The sequence below is a fragment of the Lissotriton helveticus genome, chromosome 3_1, assembly GCF_964261635.1.
Source record: "Lissotriton helveticus chromosome 3_1, aLisHel1.1, whole genome shotgun sequence".
Lineage (NCBI taxonomy): Eukaryota > Metazoa > Chordata > Amphibia > Caudata > Salamandridae > Lissotriton > Lissotriton helveticus.
The window spans coordinates 1,857,256,247-1,857,277,631 of NC_136061.1; the positions used below are offsets into that span (position 1 = coordinate 1,857,256,247).

At 48.1% G+C, this 21,385-nt stretch overlaps 1 protein-coding gene across 1 annotated transcript in view; it reads right to left on the minus strand.

The window, feature by feature from the left end:
* Positions 1–753: 753 nt before the first annotated feature.
* The window catches only part of EPS8L2 (EPS8 signaling adaptor L2), a 411,521-nt gene continuing 390,889 nt past the window's right edge, over positions 754–21,385 (minus strand). The window contains exons 19-21 of the mRNA XM_078682812.1: positions 18,151–18,328; positions 17,103–17,235; positions 754–8,328 (exon numbers count right to left, since the gene is read on the minus strand). Coding sequence (XP_078538938.1) covers positions 8,257–8,328; positions 17,103–17,235; positions 18,151–18,328 — 383 coding nt within the window. The 3' untranslated portion in view covers positions 754–8,256. The remainder of the gene's footprint in view (positions 8,329–17,102; positions 17,236–18,150; positions 18,329–21,385) is intronic.

The following is a 21,385-nucleotide window of genomic DNA, read 5'->3' on the forward strand; positions in this document are numbered from 1 at the left end:
GTAGGATCCTGCCAGTGACAAAGTCTATGCGGCCAGGGAAAAACATGGAGGTTAAAAGTTTGAACAGGATGCAACTGCACAAAACACTTAATGAGAATGCTCTTCATAGTACCTGACTACATCATCCCGGTTTGCAGGCAAGGATAAGGCTTGTATTCAAGGGCTATAATATATTGGTTGAACATTAAGCTTGCAGTTTGAGAGACCTGTGGAACCCAATGTAAATACACTTAAATGTGTAGTAAAAAGTTGGAATGGTGTACCCACAGTCTGGTGTGTGGACATTGTAATATGTGTAAATGCATCGACAATATACAGACTGATCGTCAAGAAATTGCCTTTGCTCCTTCCCAACTCAGATGTATGAGTAGGTGATATGGAAAATTAAAGTTAGCATAAATCTTCGATCACCAGGATGGTCTTTGTAATAAATGCAGAGCATCATAAATGTTTGACTGGCTTTCTTTTACCTTGACACTTTGAGGCCAGCTGCAGTATGTTAAGAATTCAGATCGCTTGATCCCTAATCCAGCGACAACACCTACACTAGAGTGTAGGACAAAAGTGTGGTATCTGGATAGACATACATTAATCCAGGGAGCAAGAAAGGGGTTACGTTAACTACAGAGTATTACTTTTAGTTAAAAATGGCCACTCCTTAATATAATTACTGAGCAGAAGTAAAGATTTTGATATCAGTCATCACATAGTTTCAAACATTTAACTTGTAAAAAAGGAGAGACACGCCATAAATAATGTGTATAACTTAGCTTTAATAGATTTTACACCCAATCGTCTCATATATCCTTACAAGGTGCCATTATCTCATTGTACATAACATTTATATTCTTAGACATTACACATATATTAGACAAATAAGCAGCCAGTTAAATCTTGAAATTGGGAAAGAAAAAAAAATTCATGAGAATTCGGAAACTGGAGAGCACCCTGTGATGGGATTCAGTGACCGCGAAATGAGTTTCAGGGAAAGTAACTCCAAAATGGAGGATTGAACAATTACCACCAAATCAGTGGCCCCAAAGTCTGTGGAATTAAGGCAAACTATGGAGAGTTGTGCTTAAGTTTAATGTCCAGCCGTGTGCGTCAACAAGAAATTGTTTGTGCAAGCTGGATGCGCCACAAAGTCCTCATCTGCTATCAAGCTCCATGGATAAAACATAGTTAACTGATACCTTCCTACAGTTTCCTCTTCTGCAAATAAACCAAACTCAATTATTAGTCAGGAAAAGAGATATAAGATAACTACATAGTGCCAGCAGATTACATTCCCTGGCCTGGGCTTTCATTCAGGAAACCAATGCTTTCTGGAAAATGTTGACATGGCTTGATTGAATAAAACCATTGGACTAAAATTATTGTTAGCAAATGATTATTGTAAAGCCAATGATTGGGAAAGTGGTGTGCCAGTAATACAAAGCCGTATCAGTGTACCAACAAACATCTTCTTCTTGTTCCCTGGATGCGGTGGCTATTATTAATTCCATATGTTTCTTTTTTTTCTTAATCACCAAGTCTAATGAGATGTAAGTATGATTAATATTCCTGTCATGGACATTGCTTAGAAGCAGCAAAAACTATTTATGAAGCGCTACCTATAAAACCAATTGCTAATGCAACCCGAAAAGCAGCAACAAACAGCCACACAGACTGCCTCTCACTGTGGAATGTGACTACTATGGTGAAAAGAATGGTCAGTTTAACTTAAAACATGCACTGATAGTGGCAAAAATATATTTAAATTTCTCACCTATTGTGAGTTTGATGACAGGCCTTAGGACAGCAAACTGTCCGCCGGGCAGTGTAATCCCTAGAACATAAAACTGGCTGAATAAGGCCAATGCATACTTGTGATCTGCGCATTTTACAATTCCAACAGATGTCCAACTCTGGTTGGATATGCACCAAATGATGTTGACATGTCACTGACTCTTCTCTCTCCACCTTCGAAAAGCACCTCCATTTCAGAAATACCTTGATTTTCCAATAAACATATTATGTTTGGCTGGTACTGTAAAGTGCTGACACCGTCAACGACAGGCACGGAGTTCAATGTGTGTTAAAGAAGAGGACATATTCTAATGAAAAGTGAGATAAAATGCATCCCAGTCCTAATTTGTCGAACAATCTTCTCCACAAAGACTCCTAATCTGATATTTGTGCTCCAAAAAGCTGCAGAAAGTGGAGGGTAAAAAGGAGAGCGCATGCTCCCTGTGCAGCAGAGTTGTGAGTCTTGCTATTCTTCTCCTCTCAAGAGCATGCACCAGCAAGCACAGTGCCCCATTCAAGCAAGATGTTCCAGAATGTGGTGGTTTCCAACTTAGCCTTCTCTCAGAAGGTGTTTGACAACAGACTATTGCCTGCTGCCATCCCTCCTGATATAGCATTTTTCATAAAAAGTTACAATTATAGTCAGAAAGAAAACAGAGACAATTTTTCAAGGAGTGGGAGAGATGTTTGAGAGGAACAAATACCTTAAAGCATTATTATTTCTAGGATCAGGAATGGCCCTTCAAAAAATTTGGACAGTACACTTTTGAAAGCGAGTGGAGGGCTGTTGTTCCTAAGACAAGGTGCCTCAGCAACTTTTAGGCGGAGCGGAATTGCAGCAGAAGGGCCAAATAATACCTTACTTAGTAGTAAGCTTATACACCAGAGACACCAAACATCTGCACACGGCCACTGAATCTGTGTTTCTTACAACTCTAACTGGACAAAAAAAGGAAGACTTTTTGGGATTAAGATGCGCAATAGAAGAAGCTGAGGTACTTGAAATCTCCATAGCAGCAGTTTGAACATGGATGGGAATAAATGAATGAACTTGGATGGGAATCATGACATAAGAAGTTCTGTGGACAGAGTTTTGGATTAGAATGGCTCTGCCTGAGGAAGATATGCATTCAACGGCAGAGTTTGTACAGAGGCCACGTGGTCCTGTCACAAAAAGGAAATGCATTTCTGGGTAGAGCTTGAAGACAGAAGATATGTTTTAATGGGTAGAGTTTAAACACGTAAACACTGACCCATTCATTCATATTCATGGGTACGCCGGCCCCCTCCCCCAAGAAGAAAATTGATTAATAGACAATGTTTCAATGGACCAGCCTGACCCTTGAAGAGAATGTATTTATGGACCAAGACTAAACCAGGGAGGAAGGTATTCTTCAGGAAATGAAAGAATTAGTGGGAAAATGTGAACTTAGACCACGAAGACCCAGGAACTGCACACAATTACCGCACATGCTCAGTTGAATCTCTGTCCGCCAGTTGGCAGTGAGATAATATTCTACTGAATGCAATATCCAAACCTGTGACTAAGGGTCAGACAGAAACCTGCAGATGATCAATTAGTCCACTGAGCCATGAGCCCTGGATGTTAACATTGCATGAATTTGATCAGACACTGCGTAAACATAACCTACAACTATATGAGGGGCACAACGTGCCCATACTTTTTTAATTTAAGAAAAATAATCCCCCAACTTTTTGTGAAAAGACAACCAACCCTGAGAGTTGAAATGCTTCAGCTGTGAAACCGAGGAAGGGGCAGACAGCTAAAACCTTCTTGCCCGGGTGACTGCTGCCTGAAAGAAATGTAAATGTGCAAACTGGCTAACCTACAAAGGTAAAGGGCGCGTGGAAAATGGTATTGGCGTTAATTGATGGAATCACTTGAAGCTTCCTAATAACACAGAGTTATTCTTTTTCATTCAGTCGTATTGCAAGGAAGTTACCTGATGAGCTGTGTGTGCTTTTAAAGAACAGTTCTAAAAAAATTGCAGTATGTACAGTCTGTGTATTGCTACAATCTATATTTTGGAATAACTTTTTTAACTTAACATTTATAAGCATTTTGAAGCAGCCTTTCTTATACTGTGTATAATGCAAGTTAAAAAAAAAATAATGACTTGCATATTCACTGTGCTTTCTGTCACAGACTGGGACCTCGTAGCACTAAACATACACAAGTCTCTATTCCCCACTGCAAAAGCCAAGATTTAATTCTGTGGCTCTCTGGATACAGACATGGAATTCTGCAGTGGATTAACTAACAGATGATTCATAATGTACAATAGTACATTTCCCACTGATTATCTTAACCTGCATTTATTTTTCATTTCAGCTGTGCCTTATTTGTATATGTAGTTACCTGAAGGTGAAAGACCGAAAAAAGTTACAGAATATTTAGTTTTTTTAGCCAGGCTTTAACACCGCCCCTAAGGTCACTCACCCCATACCCTGTGCACATAGCATCACTGTTCCCAAACCTTTTTAATGCACTTCGACCACTGTCGACAACTTTCCTATTTCTGCCCTCATCACTAATATCTAGAAATCTTTTTAAAGCACAGGGACGTTTTTTGGCTGCATCATCCCCCTCTGTGTGAGAGCAGTACTCAGATGTGTGCATAGAAAAAGAAAATGCTGTATGTTGGCCTTGCATAGTCCAGATAGATAAGCCGATTGGGGACTCTAAAGCAATGTGTGGTAAAGCCAGTCACGTGACAACAGGGGGAGTGCTGGGAACCGCTGTCTCAAGGACACCTCAGAGCAGTCACCATATGTGGCAAGGCTAGCCCTACATTTCAGAGTATTACGTAATGCAAAGTCGGTTGCACAAGTCTGGGCGTGTTAGGATTTTGCTGCAGCAACAGAAAGGAACATAAAGCTGTTCTCACTATCCACCAGGTCAGCTATGGTTGAGTTCTGAATGAAAGTCTTTTCAATTTTAACTTGTGACTGAACTGCTCCAGCTCTTTTTCCAAATTAGAGAGGACAGCCTCTCGAAAGTTACCACATAAAACATAATGCCAGGGCTTTAAGTGGACTGGGTCTTGACGGTGCTCAGCACCAGCACTTCTAAAAAGCAGGTGATGAGACGTTTTAGTTCTTTCACAGTCTCATCATTTCAGAACTGAAGCATTATCAGTATTATATACAACGAAGCCATAGTTGTTGCTAATTTATCTTACACAACTAACAACCATTGGCAAAGCCAATAGTCCTAACTTGTTGTAGGTGTTAATGTCTTATTATATACCTGGATGCAATAATAGGAGGTGCAAAATATCAGTCGGGCGGCACACTAGCCTAAGCATGGATTTTTAGCTTATGTGCTCTTAAGCCACGCCCTTAATTAGATTGGCCACGCCTCTTTAAGAGTCCCCCCCAGTTTTTTCATCTCACTTAAAGACCTGTATAACCCTACATATATTCAGTAAGAAAGAGTTTGCAAATTAACCGCAGAGCGAGCAGTAGGAGTTCATGGTGGCTCCTAATGAACGAGGATGGCAGGATGCAGTAGCCAGATGTTAACCACCCTGCAGGTACATACCACGACACCACTGGAAGCCCGAGTTATTCAAAAGGAGGGGAATGTGGCGATAGGCAAGTCACGTGTCAGTCGTACCCGACATATAAACGGTATCACTCCGCCAGATTAGCCTGCCAACCACGTGTTGCCTGAAGGCCAGACTGTGCTAGATAAAGACTAATTTAGTCAAATACTCCTTTAACTAAGTAAGTACCCTTGCATTTTGAACCCCTTATGTTCTGTTCTTTGACAGCGGGTCTCCAGTACAGTGACCTTGGCAAGTCTCTATGCAGGTGGCTGTGGGCAAGGCCTGGACTGGAGTCGGGCTCTATCGCCTCTTGCTAGCACCTTTATGATGCTGCCTACTTTTGTATGGATCATGGTGATTCGATTGAGAGATTGCGACTTTGAAAACTGGTGGAGAGGGATAGAGGCAGCGATCCGAGCAGGGACAGGCCGTTTAGGGCTGTTTCCCAAGCCCACGCGAGATGTGCTCCTCCAACCAGGTTTTTTATTTGAATTCTGGGACTCGTAGTCTTGAGTACTCCATTATAAGACAGAACTACAAGCCCTATACTTCAAAGGAAAAACCTAGACTGGAGAAGCACATCAACCCTGGACCTAGGAAGCTAGTGCTCCAGAGAGCTGAGTAATGGGTACACTGAGCCAAGGACTCCCAAGTTAGTTCACAGCTCTGGTGCAAAGTGGACAGTGCCAGCTGGCACGGTAGGTCTTATATCTTTCATAAAGTGCCTGGATTGAAAACTTGAATTACTACGAATAGCTCTGCGTGAGAGCCACATAAGAGTGCATTCTGCATAAGTTGCTATAGCAGCTGTAGGGCAGGGCATGCTTTGCTTTGCATTACTTCATCGTCCTTCTCGCTGCCAATTCTGCCTTAAAATGGTGCCACCTGTGAGATGTATGGTTTCTTTCATGTGAGGCTTTTGGGGCCGTTGGACAGGTTTGAGTGCACTACGTGCCAGTTTGATATCCTGGGGTCATGTTAACTTCAAGCCGTGCAGGCAAGTTCTGATGCTACACGCAGGCTGGTCTGCCATAAGAGCTTGTCAGACACTTTGGCTGCTTGTACCATGCACACAGAACAAAGCTGCAAAGCACAGTCAGCCTCTGAGAGCCCAGCCACCACCCTTCTCCCACAGAGCACAACAAAAAGGGCATTCACCTCACGATTAGACAAACATTCCACACCCAAGGCCTTATTCATCTCAGAAGTTTGCTTCAGTCGCGCAGAGGAGGGAAAACGGAGGCTGCGTGAGGGGATGATACGTTAGTGCATGGGTCTGAATGTTCACAGAAAGGGGGCTTTGGCAACCGTGCCTTGACTAAAGGGGTCAGATGATTGTCAGTCACATCCGGGCAATTATCCATGGAGCATATTCTCTCTAGGTCTGGGCAACTGGTGTGAAGTGACTCTCATAGCTGTCGAATAAAGATTTTAGCACTGGAAATATATATGCCATAGTGGACTGGGTGGTGAAATAGGGTCCTTTGTGGTGCTGCCTGTGGTAGGAGGCCTGAATCCTCCTTCATGCATCTCATTTCCTTCTAGGAGTCCTGGCCACCACTTCTCTTCGCTGCGGAGAGGTCTTGATGTTCTTATCTAGGCAGGGTATATCACTGTCTATCAAGCCCAGGCTCTTCCAAAATGTCAGTCACAAACCGCAATAGCCAATAAATGGATCAACTGCTCACAGCAAACACACACTGCCTGCTCATGCATGCGGTAACAGTACTGCTGCATAATGGTCTCTCTCGCATCGAGCATTGTTGATCATTATAAGGCGGCTCATACTGCAACCACCACTAGGCTTCAGCTGTCCTAAAGGCAGATAAGGCAGTACACAATCCAGTGCAAAAATGTAAGTTGCCTCCCCTTACTGTATCAGAATCAATCATCCTTTCTTAGCACAAATTAAGTGTTACCATTTGTTAATTTAACCCCACCCCTAAAACGTCGCAGGTCCTGTTGTGGAGTAAGAATAAGAAATGTGCAGAGGTTTCTCACGCGACTACCCTATTGACAGGGACATATATCACCAGGGACCACAAATCAGGACAGAGCATGGCCCCAGTTCAACCCAGCAATGGTTTATACTGAAGCTTCCTGCAAAGCATGAGTGCTGTACCTGCCCCTCCAATGGTCGGCTCTGTGGCAGTTATGATCCCTTTCTAAAATGGCTGTCCATATTTGATCTTCCTGCTGCAGGCCGCTTGCATGACGCAGAGATGGCTTGCGAAAGTCCTAGGTGGCCCCAAAGCAGCTTTTTTCCTCAGCCCATGACTTGCAGGGAGGTTCAGGCAGGGGGGAGAAGGAATGGTTTAAGAAAGAATAGGGAACGTGGAGAGCTTTTAACATTTCCCTTATATTCTTCAAGGCCACAATACCCACCACTGAAGTTTTCTATAGCAATGAACTGAAAAAGACTGAGCGCAGGTCCTGTCTTCCCTTCTGCTTGCACACATCATGCATATACGACAAGGCCTGCAGGAACTGCCAGCACTTCAGCAGGTACCACTTCTCATTGCGTCCAAGCATCTTAAACGTTTCACTGATGTACGCTGGGCTTTTGCAGAACTCCAACCCTCTCATTCTCCAGCTGAAACGGCACAGGCCTGCAATCTCTGTATAAAATATATATAAAAATAATACTTCCATGCAATGCTAAAACCTATCTCCTGATGCCGTGTCTTCCAAGGAAGGAGCGGTTCCTTCCGGATAAACAAGTTTTTAAGATGTACAGACACTTTGATGGCAATAGATGGGGGCGTTAAGGATCACAGTATCTTTCCCACTCTTTCTCCAATCTGGAAAGGTTGATGTTTCTTCTTCGTTTTGTATGTGTTTTCGCTTTTGTTTTTCTTGCCCTAGTACTGTTCATGTGCACCTCTTCCAAATGTCCTTAGAATTCAGATTCGACTTTCTCCTGGCGGCGCTTCATGATCTCCTGGAGCTCTGATTCTCCTTGACTTTTCTGAAAGAAAAGGAAACAGGCCAAAGTCACTATTGAGCACTAAGAGTCATGAGAGAAGACTCTGCACTTCAAAGTCATACAAAAAGTGGACAGAACAGGTTGGTCCTATGGGGTGTTGACTGCCCATCACTGAAGCTGTCCTGCTCAATCATGTGGACCAATCAGTAGCGTTTCGTAAAAATACCTCAGCTCATCTCCCACTCCTATCTAACAGGACAAGGAGAGCCATACAGAGTTATAAACTATGGTAGGTGAGTCTGATTCCCTCATTAAGAGCAGTCCAGAGTTAATGCACTTGATAAAATCCTCCTCCGCTGAGTGGGAATTTATCAGGTGCAATAAGTATCACCCAAGTACAAGTTTTTAGGGACTACCAAGCAGATTTTGGTGCCTACTTCACCAAAATCTGCATGTTCAATTAAATAAAGGGCATTTTGCCCGATAAATATTGGAAGGTTAGACCTGATGATGTATCCAAAACTCTTAATTGCAGTATGTGCGGTAACCCAGCTCCGTGTCGCCCACATACCATTCTCAACCTCAACTCAAAATTGTGTTCTTGTTTCCTGATGATGTTCACCTTCTGGTGGTAAATGTTTTTCCATTTCCAATAGCTTAAGATTCCCTTTGAAGTTTTGGCTCACTCTAAATCAGGGTTTTTTGTTGGATCTGTGAACTCAGATCCCACTTTTTGCAGAATTGTAGCAGAGCTTTTATATTACACGTTCGGGAAAGACACTGAAGTAGGCCATTTCAGGCCCTGCCGCACATTATGCAGCAGAGCTGAAGGACCAGATTTTCTCGTTAAGCTCATCAGAGTTTCTTAGCAACTTGTGGACCATATACCCCCACTGCCTGCTTATCTAAGCATATGCAACTCAAACTTATACAGCTATGAGCAAGGATCAGCCTAGCATTCACAGATCTGGGTACTAGAAGCCCTCTTATAAACTTTTCGGTGTTCACTGCTGTAAAACATAGGCTTGTTCTCATTTTGAGTATAGCGCAACACAGTTTAATGGGTCTGAATTCTATGATCTACATCTCAACATGTCATACCATTCTTTCCTTATAAAACCATTACTATTAAAACAAAGCAGAATTTCCTTCAAACTAATGCATTTTATAAATCACTTTCTCAAAAGTAAAATTTTAATATTAGAACGATGTTTAGAACAGTACTTGTCATATGGATTTATTTATTCTTCACCTCTATGGGGAAATCAATTTCTTTGCCAAACAGTGCCATTTTGAGTTGAGAACTTGAACATCAATAAATAATTTCATCCTAGATAACCAAGAATGTATAACAACCATGTTGCCACTAGCACTGCCTCTCATTAGCAATAGGTCTGATCGGGGGGGCGTGGCTTAGCAAGCCACGATGGCGGCTGTGTCCTGCTGAGGCTCCGCGATCGGGCTAGCATCTTGCCCAGTTCCCGAGATCGCCGGGAGCCTCAACTCGCCCAAGAAAGCACCTGTGGTGTCCCTACACACTGGGGCGTCCATCGACAGACCCGGAACTGCTGCGGACGGACGGCACGAGCCGGACTGCCTTCTGCCGGAGCCGAGTGGCGCCAACCCCTGAAAATGGCGGACGCGGCTCTGGCCTGAGGGAGAGCGAGCCGCTGAGGAACGGCTCCCTGAACGGCGGCCCCGGCGAACGCGGTCGGCTGACTGCTGCGGAGGAGCCTGCGGAGGTGAGGGGACCAGCCCGCCGGGGGGGCGCACCGGACGGCGCCTTCCTCCGATCAGCGTCCCGACACCCAAGATGGCGGACACCACCCAAAGGCTCCGGTGCTCCGGAGCTGTCTCCCCGCCAAGGACCTGACCGGCCGCCAGCCTCAGCCGGCCTGCCGCCGCGGATTGCGGGGGGCCAACGAGCGGGTCGCCTTCGCGAGCGGGGCACTCCGGAAGCCCGCAACCTACACAGAGGGCGGTGAGTGCGGATTTCTCCCCTCCCCCCCCCCGAGGATCTCGACGCCGGCGCCCTGGTGGCCCCCTCCTCCCTCGGGGCCCCATAGGAGGTCGCTGCCTACCTGGGGGACCCAGAGTGCGTTCACCGCCACACGTCGCCTGATGATCCCGGGTGCCTGACCCTAAAATGGCGCCCATGGAAGCCTGACGCAGAAGCAAAACGCGAGCCTCACCCCGAGGGCGGGGGTGCCCCGCTCGTGCTGAAGGAGGTACCAGTGACCACGAAGAGTCCCGGAACAACAGCGAGACCGGCCCTCAGAGGTCTGCGCCGGACCGCGCCCTCTCCCTCACCACCCCCTTGTTGTAAATTATACCCTCTCTCGCTCCAGTGCCCGAGCGCGCAAAGTGGCAGCCGCTACACCGGGGCTCCAAGGTGCCGACCCTGATCACACACTGGGAGCCTGATCACCCTCCGATCTGCCACCAAGAGGTGTGGAAGACCTCGAGACGCTGCCGGTGGCTGTCCGCCGCCTCGGTCCTCCTCGGATTCCCACCACCTGACCTCTGGCCCCCCCGGCCGGGGTTGACACTGCGCCACCCGCAGGGCCTCCTAACGCCGTGGCCATCGGCCCCAGCAGCCACGGACCACATCTGGCGCCCTGAACTGGTGAAGGCTCCCTGAGACGGAGGAGAGCCGCCCGGAAGCCGGGGAGGACGGGGGGGACCGATTGACACTGGACTGCCTCTGGCCCTGATACGTCTGCTATCCCCGGAGGGCGCGGAGACCCGGTGGCCCACCCGACAGTACCTATGGGGAAGCCAAGGGCCCCGCAGGTGACGGCTGTCCCTGAAACGGCCGTTGAAAAGATGCCACACACCAGGACGTGGACGCAAGCCAATACGTCACAAACAGACCCTGCACTGTCGGCGAAACTGGACCAGGTGTTGGCGGCGATCGAAATGTCTCGCCTATCAATGGAGGAGAGGTTAGGTGCCCTGACGACGGACATTAGCTTGATCCGAGACGAACACCGTAAACTGGCGGACAGGGTAAAGGAGGGCGAACGGACCGTGACCGAGTTACGACCCGTGGTGAAGATGCAGGAGGAGGACATGAGAGAGGTACTTCGTCGTGTGGAGGCCCTAGAAGAGCGCACGGTGGACTTGGAAGGACGCTCGAGAAGATGTAACATCCGCGTCCTGGGCCTGCCGGAGGGGATTGAAAATTCGGATCCTCTGACCTATATGGAATCCTGGACCAGATCGTTCACCCCGGAGAGTGAGAGATCACCGTACTTCTCCATCGAACGGGCCCACAGAGTCCCGGCCCGGGCACCCAAACCCGGCCTCCCTCCACGACCCTTGCTAGCTAAATTCCTACATTTCCGAGACCGAGACGCGGTACTCCGAGCAGCCCGGACAGTGGGCCCCCTGCAGGTGGAGGATCAACATGTTATGGTGTTCCCGGACTACGCCCGGGAGGTCCAGCAGCGGCGATCCACCTTTCTGGAAGTCAAGAGGCGCCTTCGCGCTAACGACCTACAGTACTCCTTGTTGTTCCCAGCCCGCCTCAAAGTACTGTACAATGGGAAAGCCCTCTTCTTCACCACGGCGACGGAAGCACAGGATTGGGCTGAACTTCACTGCCCGCTGATCCCTAAGCCCGGACCCCAGAGGGCCCGCAACAACGACCCCAGACGATCTAGACGGCGGGGTGCGAACCGTGCCCAGACTGGCCGCCCCAAGAGCCAGGCGTCCTCCCCCACAAGGTCGCCCGACCTCGCGCAAATCATGCAAGAGCGGCGAGATGCCCTGCGAGCGGTGGTCGAGCTTCACACGTCACCCCCGGCATCAGACCTAGAGAGTCACCCACACCTGTTCACCCCAGAGAAAGACCGCGACAGCGATGGAACGATGTCGGGATTTGGCCCGATCTCTTCCCCACTCATGGCGGCACCTACATTGGACGCTACCCTGGCCGACCAACCTAACACCTCCTCATGAACAATGAACTGTCGATTCCTGTATCCTTCTAATGATCACCTGTTGTATTGCGCGATGTCTAGGTGCCTAGACTGTTTTGCCTGATTATAGCATGTGCATCCGAGCGATGGACTCTTCTCCTACAGGAGCCCGACCCGCGCACAGGCCCAGCAGCGACACATGCTGCCACCCCCGCAGTTAACTGTTGTATTTCTCCCCTAGTGGGATACTAGTTTGGATATGCCACCTCCGGTGCTATATCCCCAGTATTGGGACTGTTACCCACCCAAGGTTATACTAGTTGTTACTCCCCTTCGTCCCTCCCCTACAATTGTGGAAGCTTGGCGCGCAGGAACACACGTGACCCATATACACAGGCGACTTTTGGGTATTATAGGGGGACCCTCATCCCTACCACGGCACCCCAGGAATGGCAATCCCACGCTCAGACATTAACATCCTTACTTTGAATGTACGGGGCCTGCACACGCCCAGCAAACGATACTCTGTGTACGCCTACATTAGACGCATGTCAGCCAATATCGCACTCCTTCAGGAGACACACATAAATGCTACCGAACTCACTCGCCTGCAATCTAAATGGCGTGGAACCCTCTGTGCCACGCAATACTCAGCGTTTGCACGCGGCGCATTGATCTGGGTCAGACCGGGTACTCCCTTCCGGGTGCTCCGACGGGTGGTGGACAAAGAGGGGAGGTATGCGCTTCTGGAGGGAATACTGGACGGGCAGGGAATACTCCTTGGCAGCATTTACGCCCCTAATACAGACCAGGATAAATTCTGGGATCACCTCACGGGCATTCTGGCCCAGTTCACCACAGTCCCGTGGGTACTGGGGGGCGACTTTAACTGCACACTGGACACCACCCTGGACCGCTCACATCCTCCTCCCGCACATTCCCCGGCCCCCCGACAGGCAGAACTCTTTAGGACCTGGGTCACACACTGGGCGCTCACTGACGCATGGCGACACCTCCACCCACTGGCTCGCATTTACTCCTTCCACTCGATCCCACACAACCTCCGGGTCCGCCTAGACCGCTCCCTCTGTTCTGCACCAATTCTCCCTAAGATCACGTCTACGGACTACCTGGGCCGGATCCTCTCGGATCACGACGCTCACATTGTGCGACTAACCTGGCGCCCCCCCCACCCACCGGTCCCCACCTGGCGCCTTCCTCGGGATTGCCTGACCGACCCAGTATTCAGAGACATGCATGAAACTTGCATACGGGACTACTTCGCACATAACGCGAACACGGCGTCGTCGGTGCTAGTGGAGTGGGACCCGTTTAAGGTGGTGGCTAGGGGAGAATGCATCAAACAGGTGGTGGGGGTTCGCCGCACCCTGGAGCGGACGCTCCTGACCTCGGAGCAGACTTTAGCCACACTCACTAAACGACTTGACGACTCGGAAGAGCACGCTGTGCTCACGGCCGAGGCCAAGACGGAATATCAGACCGCCTGCGCCGATCTCCGGAAGTATAATTTCAGGGCTTACGCCTCTAGGATGCATAAGGACAGGGACAAAACGGGGGCGCTGTTGGCTTGGATGGCGAAGCAGGACACCGAACTTACGCCAATCACAGATATTATCAACCCGGACGGTGTGTTGGTGCGCTCACAAGCCGAGATTCTCCTGGCGTTCCAGCGTCATTATACACGAGTGTACGGGACCCCGACCCAGTACTCCCCATCTTCTGTAGACAATTTTCTAGACCCTCTGACTCTATCCACAATATCGGACACCGACAAACGCTCCCTCGACGCCAAGATTGCCCCATCTGACATCACCCAGGCGATACGGGCCATGTCTCGTAACAAAGCGCCGGGGTTGGACGGCTTCCCACTGGAATACTACTCGATGTTTTCCCCCCTGGTGGTCCCTCGTCTGTCGCGGGTGTTTGGGGCGTCTCTTCATCTAGGCAGGCTGCCCCAGTCACTACGAGAGTCCGTGATCGTCACCTTTCCCAAGCCCCACAGAGACCCACTCCATTTGGGGTCGTATCGCCCCATCACGCTCCTGTCTGCCGACTGTAAGATCCTGGGGAAAATCCTGGCGGACCGGTATGCGAAGATCATTCGCCCATTGGTCCACCCCGACCAATGCGGCTTCGTGCCGGGAAGAAACACCTCCCAGAATCTCCGTCGAGTCTTCCATGTCCAGGATCAGGTGCGTGACCGCTTTCCTCGCGCCGCCTGTCTCATTATGGACCTGGAAAAGGCATTTGACACCCTCACTTGGCCCTATCTCTTCTCTGTCCTGCGGCGCCTTAATATCGGTCCGACACTCATGGCGTACACACGCCTCCTGTATACCGATCTCACCGCCCGAGTTCGGATCGGGAAACATATATCACCAGCATTCGGAGTTCGGCGGGGCACAAGACAGGGGTGCCCCCTGTCGCCGCTCTTATTTGCGTTAGCGGTCGAACCGCTGGCGGTTCGGCTACGCCTGGAGGGTGTGAACTGGGGCATTCCCCTAGCGGACGACATGCATTGCGTGTCCATGTACGCGGACGATCTCCTCATATACGTCCGGGACATCGAAACGGACCTGGCCCCCATAGGAGCGACACTGGTGGATTTTGCAGACGCCTCGGGCCTACAGGTGAACTGGGACAAGTCAACAGTTTACCCCCTACACCCGAGCCTACCCCCCCGGGAGGTCGAGCTCGGTCCACATACACTCTCATGGTCCGCGGAGGCTCCCCGATACCTCGGTGTCCGCTTATACCACTCTCCGGCGGCCATGCTTGAGGGTAATCACCGCGCAGTGCTTGCTAGTCTGCGCCCGACTGTCGCCTTCTGGAATAGACTCCCCCTGGCCCCGATAGGACGGATAGCCCTAGCTAAAATGGTGATGCTTCCCCGACTCCTTTACCACTTCACAAACCTACCGGTTATACCACCCAGGTCCTTCTTCCGCGCTGTCGATTCCCTCCTAGGAACCCTCATCTGGGGCGAGGGCCGTCACCGGGTTGCCCTGAAAACCCTCCAACTTCCCACGACGCAGGGTGGACTCGGAGCTCCATCCTTCGAGGCGTATTTCCTCGCGGCACAACTCCAATGGCTGTCTTACTGGACGGCGGACCGCTACCCTCAGGAGACTGTCACTTCGGCCGGCAGAATCGCAACCCCAGAACTCACCCGTCTCCTCCTCCCGGGCACCAAGCCTCGGCGCACATACCCCCTTCAAGTGGCGATGGCGCGCCGGTGCATGATGCGAATCCACCGGCTGTCCCCTAATAGACCTCCGTACTCCCCGCTATTGCCACTGATAGGCGGCCCCAGACAGGACTCTTACTTCACCGCTCCACTGCTCACCGAGTGGTCTCTCTGTGGCATCACGGATTTGGAATCACTCTTCGAGGAAGGCCAGCTAAAATCGCTGGACCGCCTGACCGCTGAATACGGACTCCCCTCAGGCCAATTCCTCAGATATAGACAGCTGCTTGACGGATACCGGCCCCATTTTAATCTCAGCACCGGCGAGCCAGACACGCATCCAGTAATACACACAATCCTACAAATGGGGGTGGGACGCTACTTAATCACCTGGTTATATAAGTCCATCCGGGAACTCTCACATACTCCCCTTACGACTTTGAGAGCCACATGGGAGGAGGACATAGGTCGCGCACTACACGATTCTGAATGGACTAAAGCACTTGAGGCCCCTAAACGCGTCTCTAGAAACGCCCGCTTCAAGAACATCCAATACTACATCCTACACAGGGCATACCTCACCCCAGCGCGCCTGCAGAAGTTCTATCCCTCCACAACATTCCTTTGCCCCAGATGCTGCTCCCCTACGGCGGACTTTCGGCACATGTTCTGGAGTTGCCCCAACCTTCACCCCTTTTGGCGGGCGGTACATGACACTCTGGCAGACCTCACGGGTCTCACTACACTAGCTACCTGGGAGTCCAGTGCACTAGGCATCTTTCATGTTCCCAAGGGAGACCCAGTGCGCAGACGTTTCGTATCATTAGCACTCCTGTTGGCAAACAGATGTATAACCATGCGCTGGCGCTCCCCGGAGGGTCCCCCTGTAGCGGCATGGAGGGGCGCGGTTGGTAAATGGGCGGCGGCGGAAGAGGATGCCCTTAGAGAGGAAGAAGCCAGGGGTGCGCGTAAAATTCCCTCGTCCATGGACTGGGCCATGCTCCTCCACAGCTTCCGACAGTCCACACATGCAGAAGACCAGCCTACTCCTCCCCCCCCCCCCCACCCAAGAGAATCAATAACCTCTACATGGTACCAACCGTCCCGGGACCGTCTCCCGGCACCCTCTACATCCTGATCACACTCTCGTATGCCATGCCACCCACCTCGATGCCTGCATCCCCGGGGGTACTCACCCCCTGCTCACCCCTCTTATCCCCCTCCCTCCCCCTCTCATGGTGCGCAGACCAACTAGCTCCGAGGCCCCCCCCCTGACGCCCGTCGCCAGTATCCCCTTGCCTAGACCCTGCTAGCGCCCATATGCTTCCCACCCACGGTTTTTGTCCCCCTCGTTATCAGGTGCCACCACTGTATGGACAGTGCAGACCTTGATCCAACGCTCTCAAGGTGGGATCCTATATACCTGCTATTATCCACCGCCCCATTGGCGATATAGATTCACTGTTTCCCGACCTGCGGACATGTTTGTACGATCTACATTGATCATTCAAGAAAATGTATGTTAGCACCAGTTATATAGTTACTAAAAAACGTTGCACGCCTGGCTGTTCGTGGCTGAATGTTGAGGCCATGTCAGCAGATCAATTACACTGTACCTGTATACTTTGATGCAACAATAAAATAAATTTCAGCAAAAAAAAAGCAATAGGTCTGATCGGATTTACCTCTAGCTGGGATTTCTGCACCGTAATCTGGCTGTAGACACGCGATCCCTCTTCTCCGCACACTTTCTTTAGCTCGTCCTTGTTCAGGGAAAAAATCTGGGCACCGGTCAGAATCCCGAGTTGGTTTACAATCCTGTAGCCGATGCAGAGGGAAAAATCAAGACATGGTCAGGAACAGTTTTAGACATCCTCTTGGCACAGCATCAAGGGGAGGGTGAATGGTCTAGCTACAGAAGATGGCTGAAATGAAACATGGCCACTTCCGAAGCCTGCTGCTCTTGGCAAATCATATGCGCAAGTACTAATTTCCACAAATTGTGAAACAAAATAAGTAGGGTTGATAATTTTCAGTAAACGATGCTCCTCAAGAGATCAATATCTACTTTCATACCAGACTGATAGGTCATTCGAAAAAAAATTATTCAAATATGGTGCCTACTTTACATTGTAAGAAGGTGACAAAAGAAACACAATCAACTATGGATTAAGCCATTAGACATCTGAGTTTTTTGTACAGTAGGAATCTACTCTGGTCCTCAAAATGGTATTGAGGACGGCCAGTATGTCTGGAATTAGTACACAAATAATAAAAAGGACAAGTGGCATCAATAATGCAGCTAAAGAGGAAAAGTGGTTATATGTAAACACCATCTTTTATATCGCGTGCAATATTGGAGTTTAACTGTTTTTAGACATTTCCAGTTTTTACAGCTAAGAAGAATTTAACAGAAGGACATATAGGGATTTGCCACTGGTAACCTGGTTTGGTCAAGGAGTAGGGTTTTTATTAGAACTCCAACCACAAGTCAATCAATCAATCTATTAGAAGATTTGTATAATACTACTTGGCACCCATCAGGGTATCCAGGGCTGGAATACAAGTCAGACATCTTACCACTAGATTACATCACTTCTTGCATAAACAAACGATAGGGACTGGTATCCTTACCTGTTACATTTATAATAACTAAATTAAACCCTTGCCATCTAACTTACAAAGATTTTGAAAGTAGTTGTGCCCTTGCATGCTACCATTTGGCAGACTTACGCTTTGCTGAACCCCTTCGCCTCGAGCCAGGCTTTCACCTCGTCTGCACTGGAATCAAACGTGAGCGGCACGTAGACCTGCTGCACCTTCCCCACCTTGAAGTTCCGCTGGGGTGGCTGTTTGTTCGCTATCTTCTTTACTAGCTCGTCGTTCACCTCATCCATGCTGTGGATCAGCTCTGGAGATAAAGCACCAGGTTAGAGGACCAGAAACGAGGAAGGCTGGGATAAGAGAAAATATTACAAGGACCTGGTGTTCATGGTGGATCTCCTTTGACCCCTCCCCCCCCCAACTCTATGTGACGCTTCCCCACAAGACAAAACTTGACTCCATTTGGTGATGATAGTGAAAGCAATTTGTAGATCTTTACCAGTATGTGTGGAGGTGTGTCTACGGCTGTGCAGATGTACCAATTCCTTAGACTGAAACTCATTGTGTATTACCTTTGCATGAAATGATACACAATAGCATGAACATTGTTGCCATATGCTCACAGGTGTTTTGCGAGGGAAAGTTTATTTAGCATTGAGAAAGTGAAGATAATTTTGTGTTGCACACATGCATCAGGACATTCTTTCACTGTCCTGATGAAATACCTGTCTCTTTTTATTTGTAAAAAGTTAATTTTTAAGCTGTAATTTCAAAAGGTAGCTACATTTGCAGCCAAAGATTACACACCTTGTCACCATTTAGTGCTATTAAATCTCAATTCCACTGGCCGGTTTAAAATTCTTTGCTTATGGTGCCACCTAAAAAAGTCTTCATTGGGACAAATTTGTACATAATCAGAGTAACTGTAAAGATGCCACTTTTCGAATGTAATTAGACTTTTCAGCACCTGCAGCATTAGAAGCAATTTCCTTGTCCTACTCTAGAGTCTAATTTGGGAAGTCTCTCTTGGTTTGATAGTTGTGTCCTTTCCTGCTCAACCTACAAAGTTTAAACATAACACACTATTTTAACTTTATTCTATCCATTCACTGGTGTTCAATAAATCTTCACACTTTGGACCCGCCAGAATGTAGAGCTATTGATCTCACCATGTGACTGCAATACTCATTCACCAACAACAAATTTTTGATCAATCTGTTCTTGACAAGCTTCCAAATTTAGGGAAAGATTTTGTGTTAAGCCCACATCGCTGTAAAACAATGTATATGGTGATAATGGCTCTGTTATTGCTGTGCCTGTTAGGGCATATGGAGTGGTCTCATGATCTGTAATACAGTTATAACATGATTGTACGGCTTAGCCAAACAAACAAACGGCTCTTTCATTTAGAGGCACCTGTAATAGAGCACTTCACATTGCCTTCCTACTTTACATATTCTCCCTAATTCTCAACGCAGTATAGTTGTGTGAAAGCACCTGTGGTGGATGGAAGATGCCTGGCTGGCTTCTCCCAGCTTGAATCTTACCATGTCACTACAGGATGTTGGTTTGAAGTGTAACAAACATGGAAGAAAGACCAGTTATGCTGATCTATTGCCGTATCTGTTGTACTTCCAGTAAAGGATTGTTTCAAATGGGCATCAGCCTTCTGATCCATTTTGGGCATTCTGCCACTGGATATTTGCTCATCACCAGATTTTATTAGACTGTGAGGATAGGAAAAATACTGCTTTTATCACTCGGTCACCTGCCAAATTTGCAGAATACCTTTTGGCCTGGAATCTGCAGCATCTGAATTACAACGAATCATGTCCAGACTAGCCACAAAACTACTGGAATACCGTTTTAAATTGAATATATACTGGAGGTCGAAATGTACAGGCTGATTTAAGACACCCTACCAGTAATTACATGGTTGAGGATTCTGATGCAATTGATAAATGTGCCATTGTTAATTGCGTTGTTGGCCCAGTGGTGTGAAGAAGTATGGATGAATGGAAAGTGAACCTGACTGAAGATCGTGTTCTTCAAAGTGTACTGGAATTGATGTTTAAAACTTGTCAAAAAGAAAAGCTTCTAAATCCTGCCTTACAACCTTATTAGAAAATTGGTTATGAATTGTCTGAAGTGGCTGGTTTACTGTTTTGGGTGTAAAAGGTTGTTTCTACCTACATCATTTATATAGAAAATCATTGAAAAAATCCCATGATGAATATCTAGGCTGTACTCTTACAAAAAAGGATCAGAGAAGGTTTTTGTTAGCCACAAATGGATACTGAATTTGAGGAATTTGTCAGTGAGTGTTCACAGTGTGTTGTGAGTGACAAACATTTGTTTACATTCTCGTCTGCCAAGAAGGCTGTCTTGTCACCCCCTCCCCCCCCACCCGATCAAGGCGTGAGAGAAAGTAGGTGTTGATTTTTAGGCCTATTCATGCCCTTCCTACATATTTGTAATAGTTTATTTTGAAGGTTTTATATAGCGCGAACAAGACTCTTGAGAGTATCAGAGCGCTTTACATGACAAGTAGAATATATACAGTATATATTACGATATAGTGAACCACAAAATAAGTAAGTTATACATAAATCTAGATCAAGAGAAGGCAGTGCTAAGCTAGCGCAAAACAGCTAAGATAAACAGAAGGACGAATATGAGCGAAGAAAAGCAAGTAATACAGTGCAGTGAATAGACATAGAGTTCACGTGAATTGAGCCATGAGGATAGCTTTCACTTCTCTTTTGAAGGAGGCAGAGGAAGGGTTCATTCTAGTTTCACTGGGCAAAGCGTATCATATCCTCGGAGCCATACCGGAGAAGGACCGGGTATACGTTTTTTTCTTGGCAAATCTTTAAGGTTGTAGGAGAAGAGTCTTGGCACTCCTGGAAGCTCTGGTGCCCGCTGAGAGCACCAGTTTTCTGAGCTAGGTATTGTGGGGCGTGGTGGTAGAGGGCCTTGTGTGTCATACAAGCGATTTTTAAATTAATTCTGGCTTCAAACGGTATCCAGTTGAGGGCTCTCAGGTCTGGGGATATGTGAGCGTTTCTCTTAGAACCTGTGATGAGTCTCGCAGCTGAGTTGATTGTGGCTCTTAGCAGGGCTGTCGATGACCTAGGGAGTCCACTTAAGGTTACTGCTCCGTATTCCAATTGGGGGATAACTAGGTCTTGAACTGCTTGTTTGAAATCAAAGGCGGGCAGATAAGGTTTCAGTTTTCGCAGGGTCTTTTGGTGGAAGTTGGCTGATATGTTTCTGCATCTTAAGGTTACTGTCCAGCGTTACCCCTAGAGATTTTGCTGAGTCGACTATGCGCGGTTGTCCATTGAGAACTGTTAGGTGCTTC